Raw genomic sequence first — 19,060 nt, forward strand, 5'->3', positions numbered from 1 at the left:
AAAGAGAGATGAAAATAACGGACAAGCTGTTGGCTGCAGAAAGGGAAGACAGGCTTTGGTGGAGTTTTGAATTCTTCCCGCCAGTGAGTTTTGTAGACTGGTTGCTTCTTGAAATTCTAATGAAATTTACAGAGAACTGCTCAGGTTGGTTGATAGTCTAAGCTGGCTGGACATTTCAGCTAACATGTTCAATACAGGGAATGACAAATCTCGTTGATCGTATCGAAAGAATGAGACGCTTGGGTCCTGAATTTATCGACATCACTTGGTTAGTGCACTACCAGCCAACGTATTCAACAAAGTCTAAACAATTTCAGGCACTCTGGCGGCAGAACTGCTGAATTGACTACTGAACTCGTCAAGACTTGCCAGGCTTCAATCGGCGTTGAGACTTGCATGCATTTGACCTGTACTGGCATGCCTCGTGAAAAGGTCATTAATGCTTTAGAGGTGCGCTTATAATAATATCCCTCTTCGTCTGCTTACATATATCCAAGGAAGCCAAGAAGAATGGCTGCACGAACGTCCTTGCTTTGCGTGGTGATCCTCCCAGAGGTCAGACTGAATGGTATCCTCACCCAAATGGCTTCACTTACGCGGTTGATTTGGTCAAGCACATCAAAAGTGTCTACGGTGACTACTTCGAAGTTGCCGTCGCTGGTTTCCCTGAAGGAAACCTCCAATACAAACACTCATCAGACAAAGCCCTTGAAATGCAATACTTAAAGGAAAAGGTCGAAGCAGGTGCTGATCTTATAATGACTCAAATGTTCTACGATGTTGATAACTTTATCGATTGGTGCAAACAAGTTCGCAAAGCTGGCATCACCGTCCCAATCGTTCCCGGCATCATGCCGATCCAAACTTGGAACGGTTTCCAAAAAGCTGTACAAATGGCTCAGGCTAACGTTCCTGAATCATGGATGCAACAACTCGAAGCAGTCAAAGAGGATGATGCATCAGTCAGAAAAGTTGGTACTAAGCTCGTTTCTCAAATGTGCAAACAGATACTAGACGCCAATATCGGTATCAGAGGGCTTCATTTATATACTATGAACCTTGAACGTGGCCCTAAAATGATTTTACAAGAGTTGAATCTCATCCCACAAACTCAAATACTCAATCCCCTTCCATGGAGACCATCACTCACGCCTATGAGACGCACAGAAAACATCAGACCAATATTTTGGGCGAATCGTCAGAAATCATACTTGTCGCGCACGGAAATGTGGGATGAGTTTCCAAATGGTAGATGGGGTGACTCACGCTCTCCTGCATACGGTGAATTAGACGGTTGGGGTCCAACAATCAACCTTAAGGCTGAGGAAGCTCTTGAAATCTGGGGTGAACCATCAAAGTACGATGACATTTGCAGTTTATTCTCCCGTTTCTGCTTGAATGACTTAAAAGCTTTACCATGGTCTGATCAACCGCCAGCTCGTGAAACTAGCGTCATTGATAGACAACTCGCAAAAATGAATGATATAGGCTTCTTTACGATTAATTCTCAACCTGCAGTCAACGGTGCTCGCTCAGATGATAAAGTGCACGGTTGGGGTCCTAAAGGCGGATACGTATACCAAAAAGTTAGTTGAAATGACTACCCAATTACACTGCTGACAATCAATTCAAGGCTTATCTGGAGTTTTTTGTGTCTCCAGACAATCTAGACAAATTAATCAGTCGTATAGAATTGAATCCGATGATGACATATTACGCAGTCAATAAGCGCGGTGATTTGAGAACAAACACTCACTCAGAAGGCCCTAATGCAGTCACGTGGGGTGTCTTCCCTGGCAGTGAAATAGTCCAACCCACAATCGTCGAAGCAGTCAGTTTCATGGCATGGAAAGACGAAGCATATGAATTGGGCTATCAGTGGAGCGATATGTACAAGTACGGATCGGCAAGTCAACAAATCATCAGACAGATCATGGACACGCATTTCCTGGTGAACGTCGTCCACAATGACTTCAAGAATGGTCAAGACATATTCAAACCTTTTATCAATGAATTCGATAAAAAGACAGTGCTTAACGATACCACAAAGAATTAGCACACTCAAGACACTCTCACACCTATAGAACTAATTTCACCTTGGTCTACAAAGGTTCAACCCCCTTTTTGACATAACATTAGTAAAAAAGAAAAAAAAAAAACCCGGATCAAATCAGTACAAGTCGACATTTACCCCCAACATGTTTTAATAAGCAACATCTTTTCCATCTCAGAATCTCAATTGTACACAATTTGCATATTGCACTTCAACTTGCATAAACTACCCCTTGCTATCCTTTAATAAAAAGTTGCCATGTGCGCTCAAAGATGCTATCCAAAGTATTTTTGATTGCTTCGCTGAAAACGTCCTGAGTTATTGTCGACTTTGATCCAGATAGCGGGGCAAGAAGCACGAGAATGCTAATTTGCGATGAACGAGTTGGCTCGACGTTGAGTGCAGATATTGATAAAAGGGCGAAGAGCGATGAAATGCATTGACAATTTCCTGTGCGTTGTTCTGACGCGAAATTGTAAATCGGAGTAATAATCTCTTTAAAAATGGACATCGCGACACTATTATCTTGAGTGTTGAGGAGGTCGAGAACCATCTTGACGATTTTAATTTGAATACAGGCAGGAGATTGAGGATGTATCAACAACCATATCAAAGATCTAACGACTGTGGATGCAAAGAGACTCTCAAACCCAATTAGCTGACCTTTATTGTTGAGTGAATTGAGTTGGTGCAAAGTCTGCTGGCGTATGTTGCCAACCATATCGATCAGCATGATAATGATACGCGGTTGAATCTTATCATAGAGACAAGACATGAAAACATTTTGAAGGGAATGATAAATGGATTTGGTGAGTGTAGTTTGTGACTCAAGGTTAAATGTATTGTGGCTGAGTAATTGTAGCTGTCTCATAAGTGCCCGTGTCGCGTCTGTTGAAGATTTCAGCGTGTATCAAACGAATGAGGTCATCTAACCAAATCCATATTGTGAGCTGTGCGGGTTGTGTGTGGTGTGTATTTCTACACTCTCATACTTCCCGTTGTCGATAAATCTCAATAAATCTAGCCTGGCTCTTGGATCGTCGAGTTGTGCAGCCAATTGATAAGGATAAGTACCACTGGAAACAGCTTCAATAGACAACTTGAATAGCTCTACGCAGTCTAATGTGAGCGTAAGAGTCGCATTGCATAGTTCTACACCAGATTTCACCGGTAGTGGCCATATCTCGGTGTGCTGTTGCAGCCACGACGATAGCCTGAGATGGTAAGAGATGTGAGATGAAATAGACCATCAAGACGCAATTCTAACCAGCGACAATCTCAAATCATCAAATCTCATCGAATTTTGAGATGATGATGGTGCAAGGCTAACAGCGGTTGGAACTCGAGTAGAACGCGCAAATCCAATTAAACGCGAAATAGATATATTGAAAGTAATTTCAAGGTAAATTCAACGCCCTTATCACGCCATCTACCCACTTCAATATCAACAATCAACACCTATGGGTATTAAAGCACTTGCCAACGTAATTTCAGAAGAGTCACCAAAAGCAATAAAGCACACAGATATTAAATCATTATTTGGCAGGAAGGTTGCAATCGATGCTTCCATGTCCATCTACCAATTCCTGATAGCAGTTAGGCAGAGAGACGGCGAGCAATTAATGAGCGACACAGGCGAAACTACATCTCATTTAATGGGATTTTTCTACCGTACACTGAGAATGGTCGATAATGGTTTAAAACCGTGTTATGTCTTCGATGGTAAACCTCCTGATCTCAAATCGAACGTCTTAAAGTCTCGCTTCGAGAAGAGAGAAGACGCGACTGAACAAGGTGAAGAAGCTAAAGAGACTGGTGACGCAGAGACTATGGATAGATTATCTAGACGCACTGTAAGAGTAACAAAGGAGCATAACGCTGAATGTAGAAAACTGCTCAAACTCATGGGCATTCCTGTGATTGAAGCTCCTTCTGAAGCTGAAGCTCAGTGTGCTGAACTCGTTAGAGGTGGTAAGGTTTGGGCTGCAGGTAGTGAGGATATGGATACTCTCACTTTCGGCGCACCCATCTTACTCAGACATTTGACTTTCTCTGAGCAAAAGAAAGAACCAATCAGTCACTACTATTTCGAAGAAGCCCTCAGTGGATTAGCCATGGAGCGTGAACAATTTACCGACCTCTGTATCTTGTTGGGATGTGATTATCTAGACCCTGTCAAGGGTGTTGGTCCTTCAACAGCACTCAAGTTAATTAGAGAGCATGGCAGTCTAGATGAGATTGTGCCAATCTGCAGAGCCAATCAAGAGAAGAGGGCTAAGGAAATGGAAAAGATCAAAGAGGATGAAGATGAGAAAGAAGAGGAAGAAGAGAAGCTCGAAAGAGAGGAATCGGGTAGTGAGAATGAAGAGTCCACACCAAAGAAGAAGACCAAGAAGAGAGGTAAACAGCCTAAAACCAAGTCAGGTCCAGTCATACCAGAGTATTGGCCATACGAAAAGGCTCGCGAGCTCTTTTTGAACCCTAATGTACACAAAGCTGACGAAGTTGAGGTGCGTGTGTATCTTGAACTTAAACTGGCTCTAACGTTTGATCAGCTCAATTGGGAGAGTCCAGATATAGATGGACTGATACAATTCTTGTGTCACGAGAAGGGTTTTGCGTGAGTGCAGTTGTAAACCAAACGATATTGAGCTGACATCCCGTTTAGTGAGGACAGAGTCAGAAAAGGTGCTGACAGATTGAACAAGATGTTAAATACCAAACAACAAGGACGTCTTGACGGATTTTTCTCAGTGATTCCTAAGGTAAGACATCTTGAGTCTGTGATTCATCACTAACGCCTATTCACAGGCAAACGACGACAAAATGACAGATAAGAAAGGTGGAGGTAAACGCAAGGCAGAAGATGCCAAAGGCAAGGGCGGCAAAAAATCAAAGAAGTAAACATGTAACTAGTGTAATATTTTGCTTTATTTATTCTTGGTATTTATGGGATGTCAATTCTTCTGCCCTCCTTGGAGGATTGATGGGCTAACTCAATCAGTCTGATGGTAAGAGCAGCAGAGTAAGGATCGACAGCAAGCTTCTCAGTTTTGTTGATTGCATTGGCGACATTTCTGTAGAAATCGATCCAGACACCTTTTACAGTCTCTACAGTTTCAGTCTTGCCATCTGAGTTGGTAAACGTTCCATGGGCATTCTTATCATCAACGCCAAAGTTGGCATCAAGTGCATTCAGCCCAGCCTTGATTTGTGATTCTTGAACATCAAATCCATACTTGATGAATGAGCCATTTTCACCACTGATCTTAAACCTCAACTGATCATTGAAGCACGCCAAAACAGAAGCACCGAGTGTGACAATCAGTGGAATCTTGTTTTGGTAATGAAGGTGAACAGTGAAGCTATCATCGACAGATAAATCACCTTTCTGGCGACTATTTTGTACGATAGCGCTGATTTGATGAGGTTTACCAAACAGCTTCACAGACTGGTCGATTAAGTGACTACCCAAATCATACAGAACACCGGAGCCTGGTACGTTTTCCTCACGCCAACCACCCTTATTTTGTGGACGGTATCTATCGAAACGCGACTCAACTGAGCTAATGTCACCAAGCTTACCATCCTTGATGAGCTTGCTAGCGGTAAGGAAATCACTGTCGTATCTTCTGTTCTGAAATACACTCAAGATTAAACCTTTTTCAACGGCCAAATCAGCCAATTCCAATGCTTGCTCTGATGAAGGTGTCAAAGGTTTCTCAACAACCACATTCTTGCCTGCTTTGAGTGCTTCCTTGGTAAGGTTGTAATGGGAAGTGTTTGAAGTGGTAATAACAATGAGGCTGACGTTAGTGTCTTTGAGGATATCGTTATAATCGTTTATGACGGTAAAAGGCTCTAAGTGCTGCCACTTGCTTCTCGCAACGCTGTTTTCTTTCGTAGCTCTACGCTCGAGTACATGTGTCAACTTGAAGTCGTCGACTGCGTCTATGAAGGGAATGTGCAAGTCAGATGAATTTCCAACACCAATTATTGCCACGTTTATCATTTTACTTGGTTGTTCGGATACAAAGGCTAAATTGACTGAGTAAAGACTTGTGAGATCACATCATGAGAACAGAAAATGATACCATATCGGTAATTGAAACTTGTACATTGTTGAGATATCTAGCTATTTAGCTTGCCCAATTCAGATCCTAGCTTGTAATTGACAACCTTGTCCCAATCGATCTTCTCCCTAGTGATTGGTAATGCTCTGCGAAGACTTTTGAACAGCTTCTCACTCAATTTATCTTGATAAAGCACATTCAGATGTGCTTGGTATTGCCTATCAGATTCAATGATTGCCTTGACTAGCTTCTTGGCTTCTTCGGGCGTTGTTGGTGGTCCTTGAAGTGGTGATTTAATTTTTGGCGCGTGAGATGCTTGTAATTGTACATTTCCGTTTCTGTGGGAATTGTGAGAGTGTGATTAGATCTTTTGTACCACTCACTCAAAGTAATGGATCGAAATGTCGATATTTCCGACTATCTCGTCGCTTGTCAGGTCATACACCCACCTGGCTCTCCATCTGCCAGACCAATAATTTGATTGGTTGAACTTGTTACCAGTGTAGTATAAATTGATTTCTGAGATATCCTCTGATTTGGTTTCCTGGGTATTTTGAGCAGCAGGTTCATCAACTGGATTAGGTTGTGCTTCTTCCAATTTGTCTTGAGATTCCTTGGGTGATGACTCTTCTTGCTGCTCTGTCTTGCCTGCATCCTGTTGCTCCTCGCTATTTTCCTCATTTTCGGAATCACCCTCTTCTGGCAGCTTCTCTCCACTCTCGTTTACAGCTTCGTCTGTCTGCTCGACTTGATTCTGCTCTTTTTCCAGTTCCTGCTCTTGTTCCTGTTCCATGTTATCGAGACATTTGACGGTAGTATAAACAGCAGCTGTTCCGTTAGAGTAGAACTCTTCAACGTATTCATCTAAAGCGTGTTCGAGGAGGCTGCGAATGTGATTCTGATAGTTAAGCTGATCGACTGTCTCAACATTCTCGGCCTTAAGATCAAGCTGGTTGAGTTTGTAGACTTTGGATGACTTTGGATCGTAGTATTTATCATGATTTATATGCGATTGTGGTGTTATCAACGTCTTTGTCGGTGTTAAGGGGATGAACGCGTGCTGAAAGATACGGGACTTACTCTAACGCCATCTAAATCGATAGTATTCAGTTGCTGCTCGTTAAACTCCTTTAAACAGCCATTCAAATCGTCTTGATCGATCTCTGTCAATACCTTCAAGTCTGCGCGGAAATTAGCATGTGTGATCAGCCAGGAGATGGAATTTACCTTCCAGCACCTCCTTTAGCTCATTTGGTGGTGATTGTTTTAGTATTTTGCGCACAATTTCCGCTGATGACATGGTTGATCAATTCAACCATGTGGGACTACTTCAATCAGATACCTACTGTCTCCAAATTTTGGCTGATTGGAAGTATATGCGTATCTACGCTCGTTCAAGTAAACGTTCTTAGTCCTCTTAATCTTTATTTCAGCTTTCACTCTGCATTCGTCAACAACCAGGTGAGCTGGTGTTATCTAATCATCATTCATAACGCTCACACCCAAATTAGCCCTGGAGAGCTCTTACAACGTTTTTTTACTTTGGAGATATCTCTATTGACCTCTTCCTTCACCTATTCTTCTTCATTAGGTATTCAAGAATGCTCGAGGAAGAGCAATTCTCCTCGAACAAGGCTGAATACGTTTGGAGCTTAATTGTCATGTCTACTCTGCTACTAGGAATATCCCCCCTTATCAACTTGCCTTTCTTATCAACAGCATTGTCTTCAGCTTTGGTTTACGTTTGGGCGAGAAGTCACCCAAATGCTCAAATTGGTCTCTTAGTATTCATAATTAGAGCCAGCTACCTCCCTTGGGCTATTGTTATGCTTTCGTGGGCGATTACAGGTAGAGCTTCTGCAGCTAGGACCGAGTTGGCTGGTATAGCAGTAGGTCATGTCTGGCACTTTTCAAAGTCAATCTGGCCAAAAGAACTCGCTGCGAGAGGCAAACCACTGCTACCAACTCCTAGATTCCTGACAGAGACGTTGAACAGTTAATCTCGCATAGCATTTAATCTTTTGTATTCTAATGTAGCTCATATATTTACATCTTCAACACACTAGTTGTGCTCTTGATTAAATCGATTATGCAGTAGTTGTCGATTGGTATATACTGATTCGTAATCACTTTGATGATCTCCTGACTGGCTAATCCACCTAGGAAAGCTGCTGTATTTGGTAAATCACTACCACCGCCTCTAACCAACTCCAGAAGCGAATCAGAAATGACTTTAGATGGTTCTTTACCACATAAATCTTTCGTAACTTTCTCCAGTTCACTATTCACTCTCATTACGTCATTCTCGAAATCCTCTAATTTACAGTCTCCTGGTTGCCTTTTGTACTTTTCACTGAATGCGTCTGAGATTATAAAAGCTACGTAAATAGCGTATGCAGATTCCGTGAATTCATCACTTATACCACTAGCTATGAGTAGCGTTAGTTTGGAAGCATCACTAAATCTGTCTTCTCACAAATTACGTCGCGTCTTGGCGAAGTGTACTCATCTCCGATACTGCTTCCTTTGATAACTTTCAAGAAGGCGGAGTGCTTCGCGAATGCTCCAATCAAATCGTCACTGAAAATGTTGATAGAAACGCTAAATTTGTCAATAATGCCGATGAGAATGCTTTTCAGCTCTTCGACATCTTCACGTGCTTTGTTCTTGTAGATGGTTTGAAGGTGGACGTAAGTCTGAGTGTCAGTGTGCAAGTCTGGCAGAGTACCAGGATGAGGCAAGACACCATGCCTGTCACTGAACACCTTCAATGACGCTACCAAAAACCAGAACGGAGATGAGTCTTTTGAAAGGTTTTTGAGGGAATCGTCTTGATACAGTTCAGCAACTTGGTGCGGTATATCATTACTCTGGAACGCTCTGTATGCTTGCGACTGAGCCTCGTCAAAATTTTGCTCATCTACACCTTTCCTACGATGGCTATCCATGACTTTTTTGAATTCTCTCTTCTCAGTGATATTCTTTGGGAGTGCACCGTCGTGGCTCTTTTTCCACTCATCGAGTTGTTTAATGAGCACGACAATGTATGGTATGTGAGCGTGATCGTTGTCTGAAACCTTATTTAAATCGGTCGACTGCACGAATTTTTTGAGCTGTTCAAATGGCTTGTTTAAACGCAAGTCTACGATGGCGTCTGGATGAGTGTCTATTATGGTTTGTTCGGGTAGTTGTACGCGCAAAGATGCGTAAAAACCTGAAGTTTTCATTGAGAACAAAGGAAGATGATTACTCCAAGCCAAATCGGATAACTTTAAAGTGAGATCAGTCTCAGTGTTGTGTAAAATAACGGCCGAGAAGTTTGTGAAGAAGTCTGGTTGAGTTTCCAACACATGATATGGATTCTTCACCAGCCCTTCGCCCTGTACGCTGTCGTTCATTTCTAACAACAATCTAACTGTTTCTGTAGCGCGTGGCTTACCAACAGACTCAGGCTCCAAGAAGAAGTTGTTGCCAATATCTGCGTCTGTGACCAATTGATCGTCCATAACGGTGAAATGACCAATGCCTTGGAATTAAGAATGAGACTGCAGATAAGAAAGGCAAGGAGCTAAAACACACCTGGTAAGACTAGGTTCTTCAAAGTTGCGCTTGATGTGGCTGAACCGTTTATGACTAAAACTCGAGCGTTTTCCAACGCAGATTGGCCAGCGGCTGCCCACAACCTTGATATTCTGTTGATCAGAGCCTAATGAAATGATATTACCCACCTCAACTGTCTATCGTAACGTCTAGTTTTACTGAATCGTGTTTAAATTGAGTGTGTGTGGGGATATGGATATGCTTACTGATCAGGTCTCTGGCTGTGTGGATTTTGAGTGCGATAAACGATAATAAGCGTCAACTAACTCTGTAACTTTGAATTCTGCTGAAGTTATTTGTTCTAAGTCCATCGCAAGTCGCAGTTGTTAAGCAAGAGGAGATGAAATATTAATATAATTTTTGCTCCAGTAGACCCAATTAGATTTAACATTCTTTCTTCATTATCAACCTCTATGATCTAATCTCATTATGTCCAGATTAGCTCCTCGATTGCCAATCCCTCCTTTAGAATCAAGCTTAGAAAAATATTTAAAATCTTTGGAACCTTTTATAGACGACGATAACCACGTCAGGTCTCATCTCCGCGCTATCGCTGACGATTTCAGAGATGGCCTTGGGAAGAAGTTACAGACGAGGCTTAAAGGTGAGAATTTCCAGCACACAAAATGTCATCTTATATTCCTCAAGACGTTGACAGAGTTTCCCCTACAAATTGGCTCGATGATCGTTGGTGGATTAAACTGGCCTATCACACCAATAGGGCTCCCTTGCTCATAAACTCAAATTGGTGGCTCTTATACAAAGATGATCCATCCACCCCCAACGACCTCAAAATGACTAAAGATAGCCGTGGTTTCACAAATTGGCAGATTCTTAGAGCTGCGTGGCTGACGAGAGGATTGTTGCACATAAAACAGCTCCTCGACAAAGGCGAACAGCTCCCAGACTTATCTAAAGCTGGTCAGTGTCTTACTCTTCACTGTCTTTGTCTGACCAAGTCATTACAGCTCGATGGTTCGGTCCTCGTGCTAACAAGCTGTTTGGTATGACACGCTTACCTCAGTACGACTGTGATCACTTGACACACGTACCCTTGCCCAATCTCACAAAGCACATTGTCGTGTTTGCTAAGAGTCAGGCGTTTAAGGTGGACGTAATAGATGCAGAAGGTGGTATATTTGGTTGGGATACCATTGCCAAGTCTTTCAGTGGTATTACAGAGAGTCTCAGCAACGATCTCGACTCACCTGTAGGTGTCATGACGGCGGTTGATAGGGATACATGGACTAGAGTGGGTGATATCGATCATGTCTCATAAATACCCGCTAAACCTTTAACAGAATCGTGAACATCTCAAGATAATATCGCAAAAAAATGAGCTTACTTTGTCTGCTATCGAATCAGCACTGTTTACGGTCTGTTTAGACGATTACACTCTCCCTCCTCGCAGTAAGGAGCAGGACGTGTTAGATGGCCATATGATTAATATAGCTGGTGGAATAAACGGCAAAAATAGATGGTTTGACAAGTCAATGAGTCTTATTGTCGAAAATAATGGCAGAGCAGGTATGAACGGTGAACACTCATTCGTTGAAGCCCTGGTGCCATCGATAGTAGCTGATTATACGCTTTATGAAGATATGCCAGTGAATGCTTCAATTGCTTCTCAGCAACAATCTTGTCGCTCTGAAAGGCTTCGGTGGGTTTTAGATGATCACATTATCAGTGAAATCAAGAGTGCAAATTCAGTAGCTGAGCGTATACTGAATGATTCAGAGCCTTCAGAGTTACTTTTCAGCGAATTCGGTGTGGATTGGATGAAGGAAGTTGGTGAGGTTTCACTTGCTGTATTGGCATCTTCTCACGAAATCGAAAGCCGGTCTCGCGCCAGATGCGTTCATACAAATGGCGCTGCAATTAGCATGGTTCAAGAACCAAGGATACTTTACAGCGACGTATGAGACTGCGTCCACTAGAATTTTCGATAATGGCAGGACAGATACGCTTCGAACTCTAACAAGCGAGTCGAAGCGCTTCGTAAAGACAATGATGTCGAAAGATGTCAATGTGAGTAAATAATTGATCATCATCATTTTTCTCACTTAAACTTTATAGGATTCTGCCAAGTACGACAGCTTACTGCAAGCTACAAAAACACATGCTAAGAATATGCGGGATGCAACCACCGGCAAGGCTTTTGATAGACACCTGCTGGGATTGAGGATGTTGCTGCGGCCTGGAGAAAGCCATGAGTTGTTCGACAACAAGTATAATGCGATGAGCTCGGAATGGAAACTTAGCACAAGTGGACTAAGCGCTGGACCTCGTTTTAATGGAACTGGGTGCGTTTTTGTTAAGACTTTAACGTAACACTCATAGCGCTGCAGCTTTGGTACTGTCTATCCAGATGGATATGGTATTAATTACATGGCGGGGCCCTCCGAACTTAAATTTGGTATAGAAAGCAAATTACACTGCTCAGCGACGTCAACGTACGGATTCAAGCGTGATTTGCTTTCGTCTCTCCAAGAAATGCGACACGTTTGTGAAACACAGCAAAAAACCCTGAAAGCTAGATTATAGAGTCTCTTATAAAGTATAGTGACCTACTTAAATACTGCTAATTTTTGTAAACTAGTATTCAACATTGAATTTTTCGTATGAAGGATATCAAGACATGTTAGTGATATAAAAATAGAAGAGATGAAGACCCCATTTCATAAGTAAGACTTATCTGCCTTATTTAGTGGTAAATTTAGATAGTTAATTCAATATTAATTCATCTTCAGATGTGCTTCTTCAGGTCTTTGTAACCTTCCACTGCGGGAGTATTCGATACACAGGTCGGAAAGTTTGAGGTTCGAGAATATTAATGCGTTCTTTTCTAAAAAGAGCATAAAATCATTTATAAAAGAGAAGTTGAATCTAAGTCGCAGAATCTTACTGTTTCCTCTCGACATTCTCGAAATTGACCATCTGTAAAGAGTTTCTTCGGTGGGCTCTTCAAATTTTGGATACTCTGAATTGGGAATCATGCGATGAAAAAATCAGCGGTTTTGGGGCTTTACAACGCAAAGTGCCAGTGATTGTTGACGAAATAAGGCTGCCTTAGTGGCATACCAGTTAAGTGCGCGGAATTGTGAAGACTTGTATCAACAATTTCATGGGTTATTTCAGCCGCCAATGTCGCTATTTTTATGAAGGCACAGTGATCAAAGTCATGAATGGTATGAGGCACAAACAGGTGATACTTTATTTTATCGGAATGTACCGGGAAAAGGAAAAGTAGAACAATTAAGTTATCCAAGTAGACAGAAAGCGTCTGCATCACTGCTTCAAAGCCTCCATCATGGCTACTAGATAGACAAAGAGAATTAAAAAACCTCGAAACGCACGCGAATGATGAAATGATAATGTAATCCACTAATACACCAATTACTCTTCTTCCTCGCCGACCCTGTACGCAACAAGAGCTTCCACCTTGTGCACCGAGGTATCGAAAGAACGCAACCTGACTTGCTCCGTTTTATCTGATTGGATGAGATGTGGGTCTGCATCCACCCAGGAATCAGAAACTTGCATAGTCTTTGCTTCTTCGGTATCGGATGTATAGATGAGAATATTGAACGCACAAGGCTCATCGATCATAGGAAGGAAAGTGACTGATGCTGTTATTTGACGAATGATGGCTTGTATTTCGCTGTGGATTTCTTTTTCTGTCTTTGGTTTGTTTTGTTTTTCGCTGTTTTGGCTGCTTTCACTATTTCTTTTGTCAGGAATAATATAATTCGCGCTTAAAAGCACCACTCACTCTGAGGCTGTGTTCTGTATGTCAAATTGCCATCTCTCTAACGTTTCCCTCGATTCCTTGCTCACAATCGCCAAAACTAATTTGCTTACTTGATTACCTAGGAGCCATTCACTCAATTGAGAAATAACTTTGCTGATGTAAGTTTTCAATCCGTCATCGTTTGTTACTAGCATGTTTAATCCATACTTCTTCACCATCGAGAAGTCTTCTGGCTAGCAGTTGAGTTAGAATGGGCAGTGAGCGTACAATAGCCACACTAACAGGGTATACAGCTCTTTGGAATAATATACTTTCGCGTTTTGTTAGAATTTGACGCGTTAAATTGGTATACTATCTGCGCACCTGTTCACAGCATACTAAAAGCCCATTCAGCTAAATCCTATTTAACAGACTAGGAAACTTACACTGAAGAATTCTGTAACAATTTTAGTTGATCCCTTCAAATTTATCGTCGAACGCGTTGGTGCTGCTTGAGCTGTAGCCATGGTGAGTGGTGGTGATAAAGAGAACAACGCGTCTAAGGAAAGCGATAGCACGGAATCAAAAGACAGCAAGCTGCTAAAGATTCAGATGACAATATAAGCAAGAGTATAGCCCACTATAGATGTGTAGAGGCTGGCGTTATGGACTTGGTGGGTAGGCGCATTTGCATAGCGCACGGCACATAGCAAACAGCAAACACTCACATAGAAGACTAGAGGAACCACGCAGTCAAGACAGCAGAGAGTTTAGATGCTGTGACGGAGTTGCTCAAAATCAATCCTGAATACTACACGATGTGGAATTATCGTCGTATTATATTATTAAACCTATTCACGGAAATCGGTGTGGATGCAACGCAGGAGAAGCTTTCATTTGAGCTTATGTTTACTCTTGGTCTGCTGAAGGAGTTCCCGAAAGTCTACTGGATCTGGAATCACCGGACGTGGGCATTGGAGACGTTGTCGGCTACTTTCACAGACGAGCAAGCCGATGGGAGATTGTGGGAGTGGAATAATGAATTGAAGATGGTTGACAGTCTGCTGAAATTAGATTCACGCAACTTCCATGCCTGGGGATACAGAAGACAGCTGCTCACTCTCATGAATTTCAAGGAAGATAGAAATACAGTCAGCACATTCCCACACGTACTCAGTCGAGATCAGCTCCTCAAAGAGAAACAGTCGACACTTCACTTCATCGAAAACAACTTCAGTAATTTCTCGGCATGGCATCAAAGAACGAAGATTTTGAGCCAATTATGGGCGTTAGATGGAGGCGTTAGTATAGACGATCTCAATGAAGAGTTTGACTTAGTCAAACAGGCTATGTACACCGATCCATCGGATCAGTCGGTTTGGCTGTATCACAAGTGGTTGATACAACAGGTAGCTGATGAAAATATCGTAGATGTGCTACAAAGAGAGCTGGAGTCTATTAACGAGCTTTATGAGCTTGAGCCTGAGTCGAAGTGGTGCTTAGAATCTCTCGCTCACTACAACAAACTACTTCATCAACATACTCAAGCGAACGAGCTGCTCCGTAGATACAATGAATACCTTACTGAACTCATCACAATTGATCCAGACAGAAAAAATAGATATCTAGACTCCCTTGTAAAGCTGTAATAATGCAAAATTTCATACAAAAAAATCTAATGCATCGCAAGCAATGCTAAATTTATAACAAATTGATTTATCGCTTTAACAAAACATTGCGTAAAATTGTCGTCATTAATAATTATCTACTCGATAGCACTGGTTTGATCCTTTGGTGGTTGGTAATCTGGTCTGAAGATGGAGTCAAGGAAGACACCAACACCACCTTCGTTGTTGGTGAGAGTTCTGTGTGTACAGTTTTCTCTTGGTGCCTTCATGGCGTTACCCATAGAACAAGAGAAACCTGAAGCCTTGAACATTCCAACGTCGTTCTCACCGTCACCGAACGTTATTGTGTTTTCTGGTGCAATACCGTAAACCTTGCAGAAGTGAGCCAATGCGACAGCCTTGTCAACACCTGGTGGACACAACTCAATAATGTATGGGAGTGCACGAGTCAACTTGAATGAGTCTCTTGGGAAACGTGGCTCGTGGAGAAGGAGAGTCATGAAGTCTAAACTATGTCAATTTGACAAATAAGCTAAGTAAAACCAATACTCACCTTCAATGACGGTTTCCTCCATTGGACAGAAAATCTTGCAGATGACGACTTCCTCCTTATCAACTTTTTCTAAGAAGTCGGTGCCTCTCTTGTCAGAAATTGAAGGATCGAAACCCTTTGAGATTTCGAAGAAATCCTTGTCTGGCCTCTCTTCCAAAGAGACACAGTGGACCTTGTCGTGCTCGTAAAGCATACAGGTCTTGTTGTGCTTCATCATCATGTCAACAACAGACAAGACGGTGTTTTTGTTGATCTTTTGTTGAGATTGGACGGTGCCGTCTGGGTTGTAAATAATAGCACCGTGACAGGCACCAACTGGCATATCGAGGAGGTCACATTCGATACGCATATCATTGATAGATACCAATTGTTTACCAGTAACTGGCAAAATTGGAATTTCAGGCTTGTTGGCTCTCAACCACTTGAAACAGTCAATAACTCTTGGGTGAACACCGTGGTCATCGTCGAAGAGAGTACCATCAACGTCGGAGATGATCATTTTGATCTTGTCTGCAGGGATATTTGGGCCTTCTGGCTTCGATGGTCTTTGCTGGACCGAAGGCTTAGCGAGGGCCTTGATAGAGGAGCGACGACGCTCAGATTGCTTTGGATCCCAACCTGAGCTGGAGCGACGTTGGTTTTGGCTGCTAATCATTTTTGTATTTAGCTGTTTTTAGTTAAGAATCAACCAGCGAACGAAGTACGCTTAAAATGTCCAAACGTGGAGTGCCTGTTTAGATGACGTTGTGATAATACGTCAAATGAATCAATTAATATCTGTATGAATATATTCTAGTTATGTGCTCTTCTGCCCGCTATTTATCTCGATTAAATTGTTTCGCGTAATCTTCTTTGGTAAAAATTTTGCAATCGATTGAAATCTAATCGGTTAGGGACAAAAAAGTTTATTAGGGTGACTTTGTAAGCACATGAATATCTCAGCGTTTCGAGGAAATTCTCATTCACTCCACTCACATCGCCGTAATAATCCGGATTACATTACATTTCATTGGATAATATGAGGAGGATAATATGAGGATAGTATGATTCTAAATAGATATTTTACATGGATTCTAACTTCTTTATCATTGCTTCCATATCATTCTTAAGCTGCTTCAAATGCGCTACTTCTTTATCAAGATCTGCATCATTGATTGAGCCTGACTTGACGTCACGGATCCGATCACCCTGAGCTAAGATACTATCATTCAATACCTTTGCTTCTGGTGTATCTGGCACTTTCACTACCTCCTTGGCTGCTTTCGCTGCTTTTGCTTGCTTGGCCAGCTGCTTTTTCGACAATTCTGGTTTTGGCTCCTCGCTTTGCATACCACCAAACTTCTTTCTCCAGACGTCTTCCATCTTCTCATCTATACGAGTGAATAGAATGCTTGGTGTTCCAATTCTGTGTCCTGGGTAAAGATCTATGGCGAATGTTTCTGGTAGAGTGCGTGGTGGTGCGTTCAATTGATTTATGATTGATTCTGAGGTTGATGGCATGAATGGGTGCACAGCTGCGCTAAGTATGTAGATGAGATTAATAGCTACCAGTATTGTTCTCTGAGCTCTACGTGGGTGCTCAGCTTATCGCTTTGTTAGTTTTTAGGGTCTTTCTCACTCTAATCGACTCACCCAAAAGCGCATTGTCGAGCTTGTTCTCTTGTATCCACTCATTACCACGTCTGGACAGTGCAAGGACATCCTCCAAGCCAGATCGCAGATGTGCGCGCTCCATAGAGTCAATGTATCTTTTCAGAATCTCATTGATATCCTTAACGAAGCTATTTTTACGTGCCATGAATTCGGAATCATCTGAAAAGATGAGATTAGTGTCTTGAGCTTCACCAGGCACAAGACTGTCGAATTTGGCAGCGGTGAACTTGAGAACCTAGACTTCACGTTAGCTTTGAGAAGTAAGACAAAATATAACTCACTCTATTGACAAAGTTTCCGAAATTCTTGAGTAAGTTGTTGTTGTTCGCACTGACAAAGTCACTCCATGTGAACTCAGTGTCACCAGATTCGGGACGACGACTGAGTAAGAAGTATCTCCATACGGATGGTGACAAGCCTGTTTCCTTAGCACTGTTACCAAATACACCAACACCCTTTGATTTACTGAACTTTCCACCTTCATATTGGAGATAGTCTGTCGATGAAATGTACTTGAGTCTAGTCCAGTCACGTCCATCTGCTAACAACAAGGAAGGGAAGAAACACAAATGGAAATATACGTTATCCTTGCCCATAAATTGGTATAAGTTGACGTTCTTTGGATTTAACCACCATTTCTGCCACTGATCGGTGTAATTTGCAGTGATGGAGATATAACCAATTGGAGCATCCATCCAGACATACATGACCTTTCCAGCCATTTCAGCGTCTTCCTCAGCATCTCCTACGGCTGGTACAGGGACGCCCCACTTAAGATCACGAGTGATTGCAGAAGGTTGAAGACCAGCTTTCATTCTAGCCTCGACAATCTCTCTATCTGAGTTGATGATAATGTTTGCAGGCCAGTTGTATTGCTTTGCAGTGTCTTTCAACCAACCTTCTAATGATGGCTGCAATTTACCCAAATCCAGGTACATATGAGCAGTTGGACGAGTTACGAGCTGTGAATTTGGATTCATTTTAGACCTTGGGGATTGTAATTCGAGTGGACTATCAAAAGTACGCGAACACTTGTCACATTGATCACCACGAGCGTCGTCTGCTTGACAGTATGGACAAGTACCTTCAACGAATCTATCAGCCAAGAATTTGTCTTCTTCGACGGAATAGATTTGTTCCCTGGTAGACTTGACAAGGAGATTGTTGCTTCTAATGTTCTTGTAGAAGTCTTGAACAATCTCCGTTTGCTTATCTGTGGAAGTGCGCCCAAATTTATCAAACTCAATTTCAAACCAATCGTAGACCTGCTTGTGGATGGCTGTGAACTTGTCACACAATTCCTTCGGAGTGATGCCATCTTCGATAGCCTTCGTCTCTGTTGCCGTACCGTACTCGTCAGTACCACAAACGTAGAGAGTGTTGCGATTTCTAACTCTGTTAAATCTAGCAAATACGTCTGCGCTGAGTGTACTGCCAATCACATTTCCCAAGTGCGGTACATTGTTGCAGTCTGAGGTGCTTGTGAGCTGTTGATGGGTATGCCAGCAACCAACCCACAAGGCAGTGCAGATGTGATGAGCACATTTTCCCTGTCATCCTCTGGAAGTATAACTTTGTCCTTTTCGACTAATTTCCTCTCCACTTGCTCGTTATACGTCGTCATAGTTTGAAATGAAGAAAGAAGACAGGCTATTTACCGACAAATCTCGTCAAGCTACCAATGTATATCTTTTAAAAGCCACCGCTATTAATCAACACTATTAACATCTGCTGTAAATCTAAATTCCCATCTCATCTCTGCACCACCAC

The 19,060-nt window shown here is 42.2% G+C and overlaps 12 protein-coding genes across 12 annotated transcripts; 5 read left to right on the top strand and 7 right to left on the bottom strand.

Moving 5' to 3' along the window:
- Positions 1-8: 8 nt before the first annotated feature.
- On the top strand, positions 9-2,056 carry J056_004424 (Methylenetetrahydrofolate reductase 2; the record flags this gene model as incomplete). The annotated part of the gene is made up of 6 exons (XM_009269619.1): positions 9-83; positions 133-144; positions 198-268; positions 318-450; positions 498-1,586; positions 1,634-2,056. The coding sequence occupies 6 exons, from the start codon at positions 9-11 to the stop codon at positions 2,054-2,056; spliced, it is 1,803 nt and encodes a 600-aa protein (XP_009267894.1).
- Positions 2,057-2,288: 232 nt separating this feature from the next.
- J056_004425 (uncharacterized protein) lies at positions 2,289-3,350 on the bottom strand (the record flags this gene model as incomplete). The annotated part of the gene is made up of 4 exons (XM_009269620.1): positions 2,289-2,941; positions 2,987-3,172; positions 3,222-3,267; positions 3,321-3,350. 4 exons carry the CDS (start codon positions 3,348-3,350, stop codon positions 2,289-2,291), a joined length of 915 nt encoding a protein of 304 aa, XP_009267895.1.
- A 163-nt stretch (positions 3,351-3,513) lies between these two features.
- Positions 3,514-4,957, top strand: J056_004426 (Flap endonuclease 1-A; the record flags this gene model as incomplete). Its single annotated transcript, XM_009269621.1, has 4 exons — positions 3,514-4,563; positions 4,609-4,673; positions 4,722-4,818; positions 4,865-4,957. 4 exons carry the CDS (start codon positions 3,514-3,516, stop codon positions 4,955-4,957), a joined length of 1,305 nt encoding a protein of 434 aa, XP_009267896.1.
- A 43-nt stretch (positions 4,958-5,000) lies between these two features.
- On the bottom strand, positions 5,001-6,065 carry J056_004427 (uncharacterized protein; the record flags this gene model as incomplete). Its single annotated transcript, XM_009269622.1, has 1 exon — positions 5,001-6,065. One exon carries the CDS (start codon positions 6,063-6,065, stop codon positions 5,001-5,003), a length of 1,065 nt encoding a protein of 354 aa, XP_009267897.1.
- Positions 6,066-6,184: 119 nt separating this feature from the next.
- J056_004428 (F-actin-capping protein subunit alpha) lies at positions 6,185-7,426 on the bottom strand (the record flags this gene model as incomplete). The annotated part of the gene is made up of 4 exons (XM_009269623.1): positions 6,185-6,464; positions 6,510-7,156; positions 7,207-7,307; positions 7,354-7,426. The coding sequence occupies 4 exons, from the start codon at positions 7,424-7,426 to the stop codon at positions 6,185-6,187; spliced, it is 1,101 nt and encodes a 366-aa protein (XP_009267898.1).
- Positions 7,427-7,727: 301 nt separating this feature from the next.
- On the top strand, positions 7,728-8,126 carry J056_004429 (Derlin-1.1; the record flags this gene model as incomplete). The annotated part of the gene is made up of 1 exon (XM_009269624.1): positions 7,728-8,126. One exon carries the CDS (start codon positions 7,728-7,730, stop codon positions 8,124-8,126), a length of 399 nt encoding a protein of 132 aa, XP_009267899.1.
- Positions 8,127-8,172: 46 nt separating this feature from the next.
- On the bottom strand, positions 8,173-10,037 carry J056_004430 (NEDD8-activating enzyme E1 regulatory subunit; the record flags this gene model as incomplete). The annotated part of the gene is made up of 6 exons (XM_009269625.1): positions 8,173-8,555; positions 8,603-9,652; positions 9,706-9,818; positions 9,855-9,884; positions 9,933-9,947; positions 9,994-10,037. 6 exons carry the CDS (start codon positions 10,035-10,037, stop codon positions 8,173-8,175), a joined length of 1,635 nt encoding a protein of 544 aa, XP_009267900.1.
- Positions 10,038-10,155: 118 nt separating this feature from the next.
- On the top strand, positions 10,156-12,270 carry J056_004431 (Carnitine O-acetyltransferase; the record flags this gene model as incomplete). Its single annotated transcript, XM_009269626.1, has 7 exons — positions 10,156-10,330; positions 10,375-10,647; positions 10,695-10,978; positions 11,028-11,517; positions 11,564-11,754; positions 11,803-12,029; positions 12,075-12,270. 7 exons carry the CDS (start codon positions 10,156-10,158, stop codon positions 12,268-12,270), a joined length of 1,836 nt encoding a protein of 611 aa, XP_009267901.1.
- Positions 12,271-13,122: 852 nt separating this feature from the next.
- J056_004432 (Mitotic spindle checkpoint component mad2) lies at positions 13,123-13,983 on the bottom strand (the record flags this gene model as incomplete). Its single annotated transcript, XM_009269627.1, has 5 exons — positions 13,123-13,447; positions 13,499-13,710; positions 13,760-13,787; positions 13,841-13,854; positions 13,903-13,983. The coding sequence occupies 5 exons, from the start codon at positions 13,981-13,983 to the stop codon at positions 13,123-13,125; spliced, it is 660 nt and encodes a 219-aa protein (XP_009267902.1).
- A 138-nt stretch (positions 13,984-14,121) lies between these two features.
- On the top strand, positions 14,122-15,105 carry J056_004433 (Geranylgeranyl transferase type-2 subunit alpha; the record flags this gene model as incomplete). Its single annotated transcript, XM_009269628.1, has 2 exons — positions 14,122-14,130; positions 14,197-15,105. The coding sequence occupies 2 exons, from the start codon at positions 14,122-14,124 to the stop codon at positions 15,103-15,105; spliced, it is 918 nt and encodes a 305-aa protein (XP_009267903.1).
- A 116-nt stretch (positions 15,106-15,221) lies between these two features.
- J056_004434 (uncharacterized protein) lies at positions 15,222-16,292 on the bottom strand (the record flags this gene model as incomplete). The annotated part of the gene is made up of 2 exons (XM_009269629.1): positions 15,222-15,589; positions 15,638-16,292. The coding sequence occupies 2 exons, from the start codon at positions 16,290-16,292 to the stop codon at positions 15,222-15,224; spliced, it is 1,023 nt and encodes a 340-aa protein (XP_009267904.1).
- A 407-nt stretch (positions 16,293-16,699) lies between these two features.
- On the bottom strand, positions 16,700-18,914 carry J056_004435 (putative methionine--tRNA ligase, cytoplasmic; the record flags this gene model as incomplete). The annotated part of the gene is made up of 4 exons (XM_009269630.1): positions 16,700-17,220; positions 17,270-17,525; positions 17,572-18,761; positions 18,809-18,914. The coding sequence occupies 4 exons, from the start codon at positions 18,912-18,914 to the stop codon at positions 16,700-16,702; spliced, it is 2,073 nt and encodes a 690-aa protein (XP_009267905.1).
- Positions 18,915-19,060: the final 146 nt, after the last annotated feature.

This window comes from Wallemia ichthyophaga, assembly GCF_000400465.1.
Source record: "Wallemia ichthyophaga EXF-994 unplaced genomic scaffold scaffold8, whole genome shotgun sequence".
NCBI lineage: Eukaryota > Fungi > Basidiomycota > Wallemiomycetes > Wallemiales > Wallemiaceae > Wallemia > Wallemia ichthyophaga.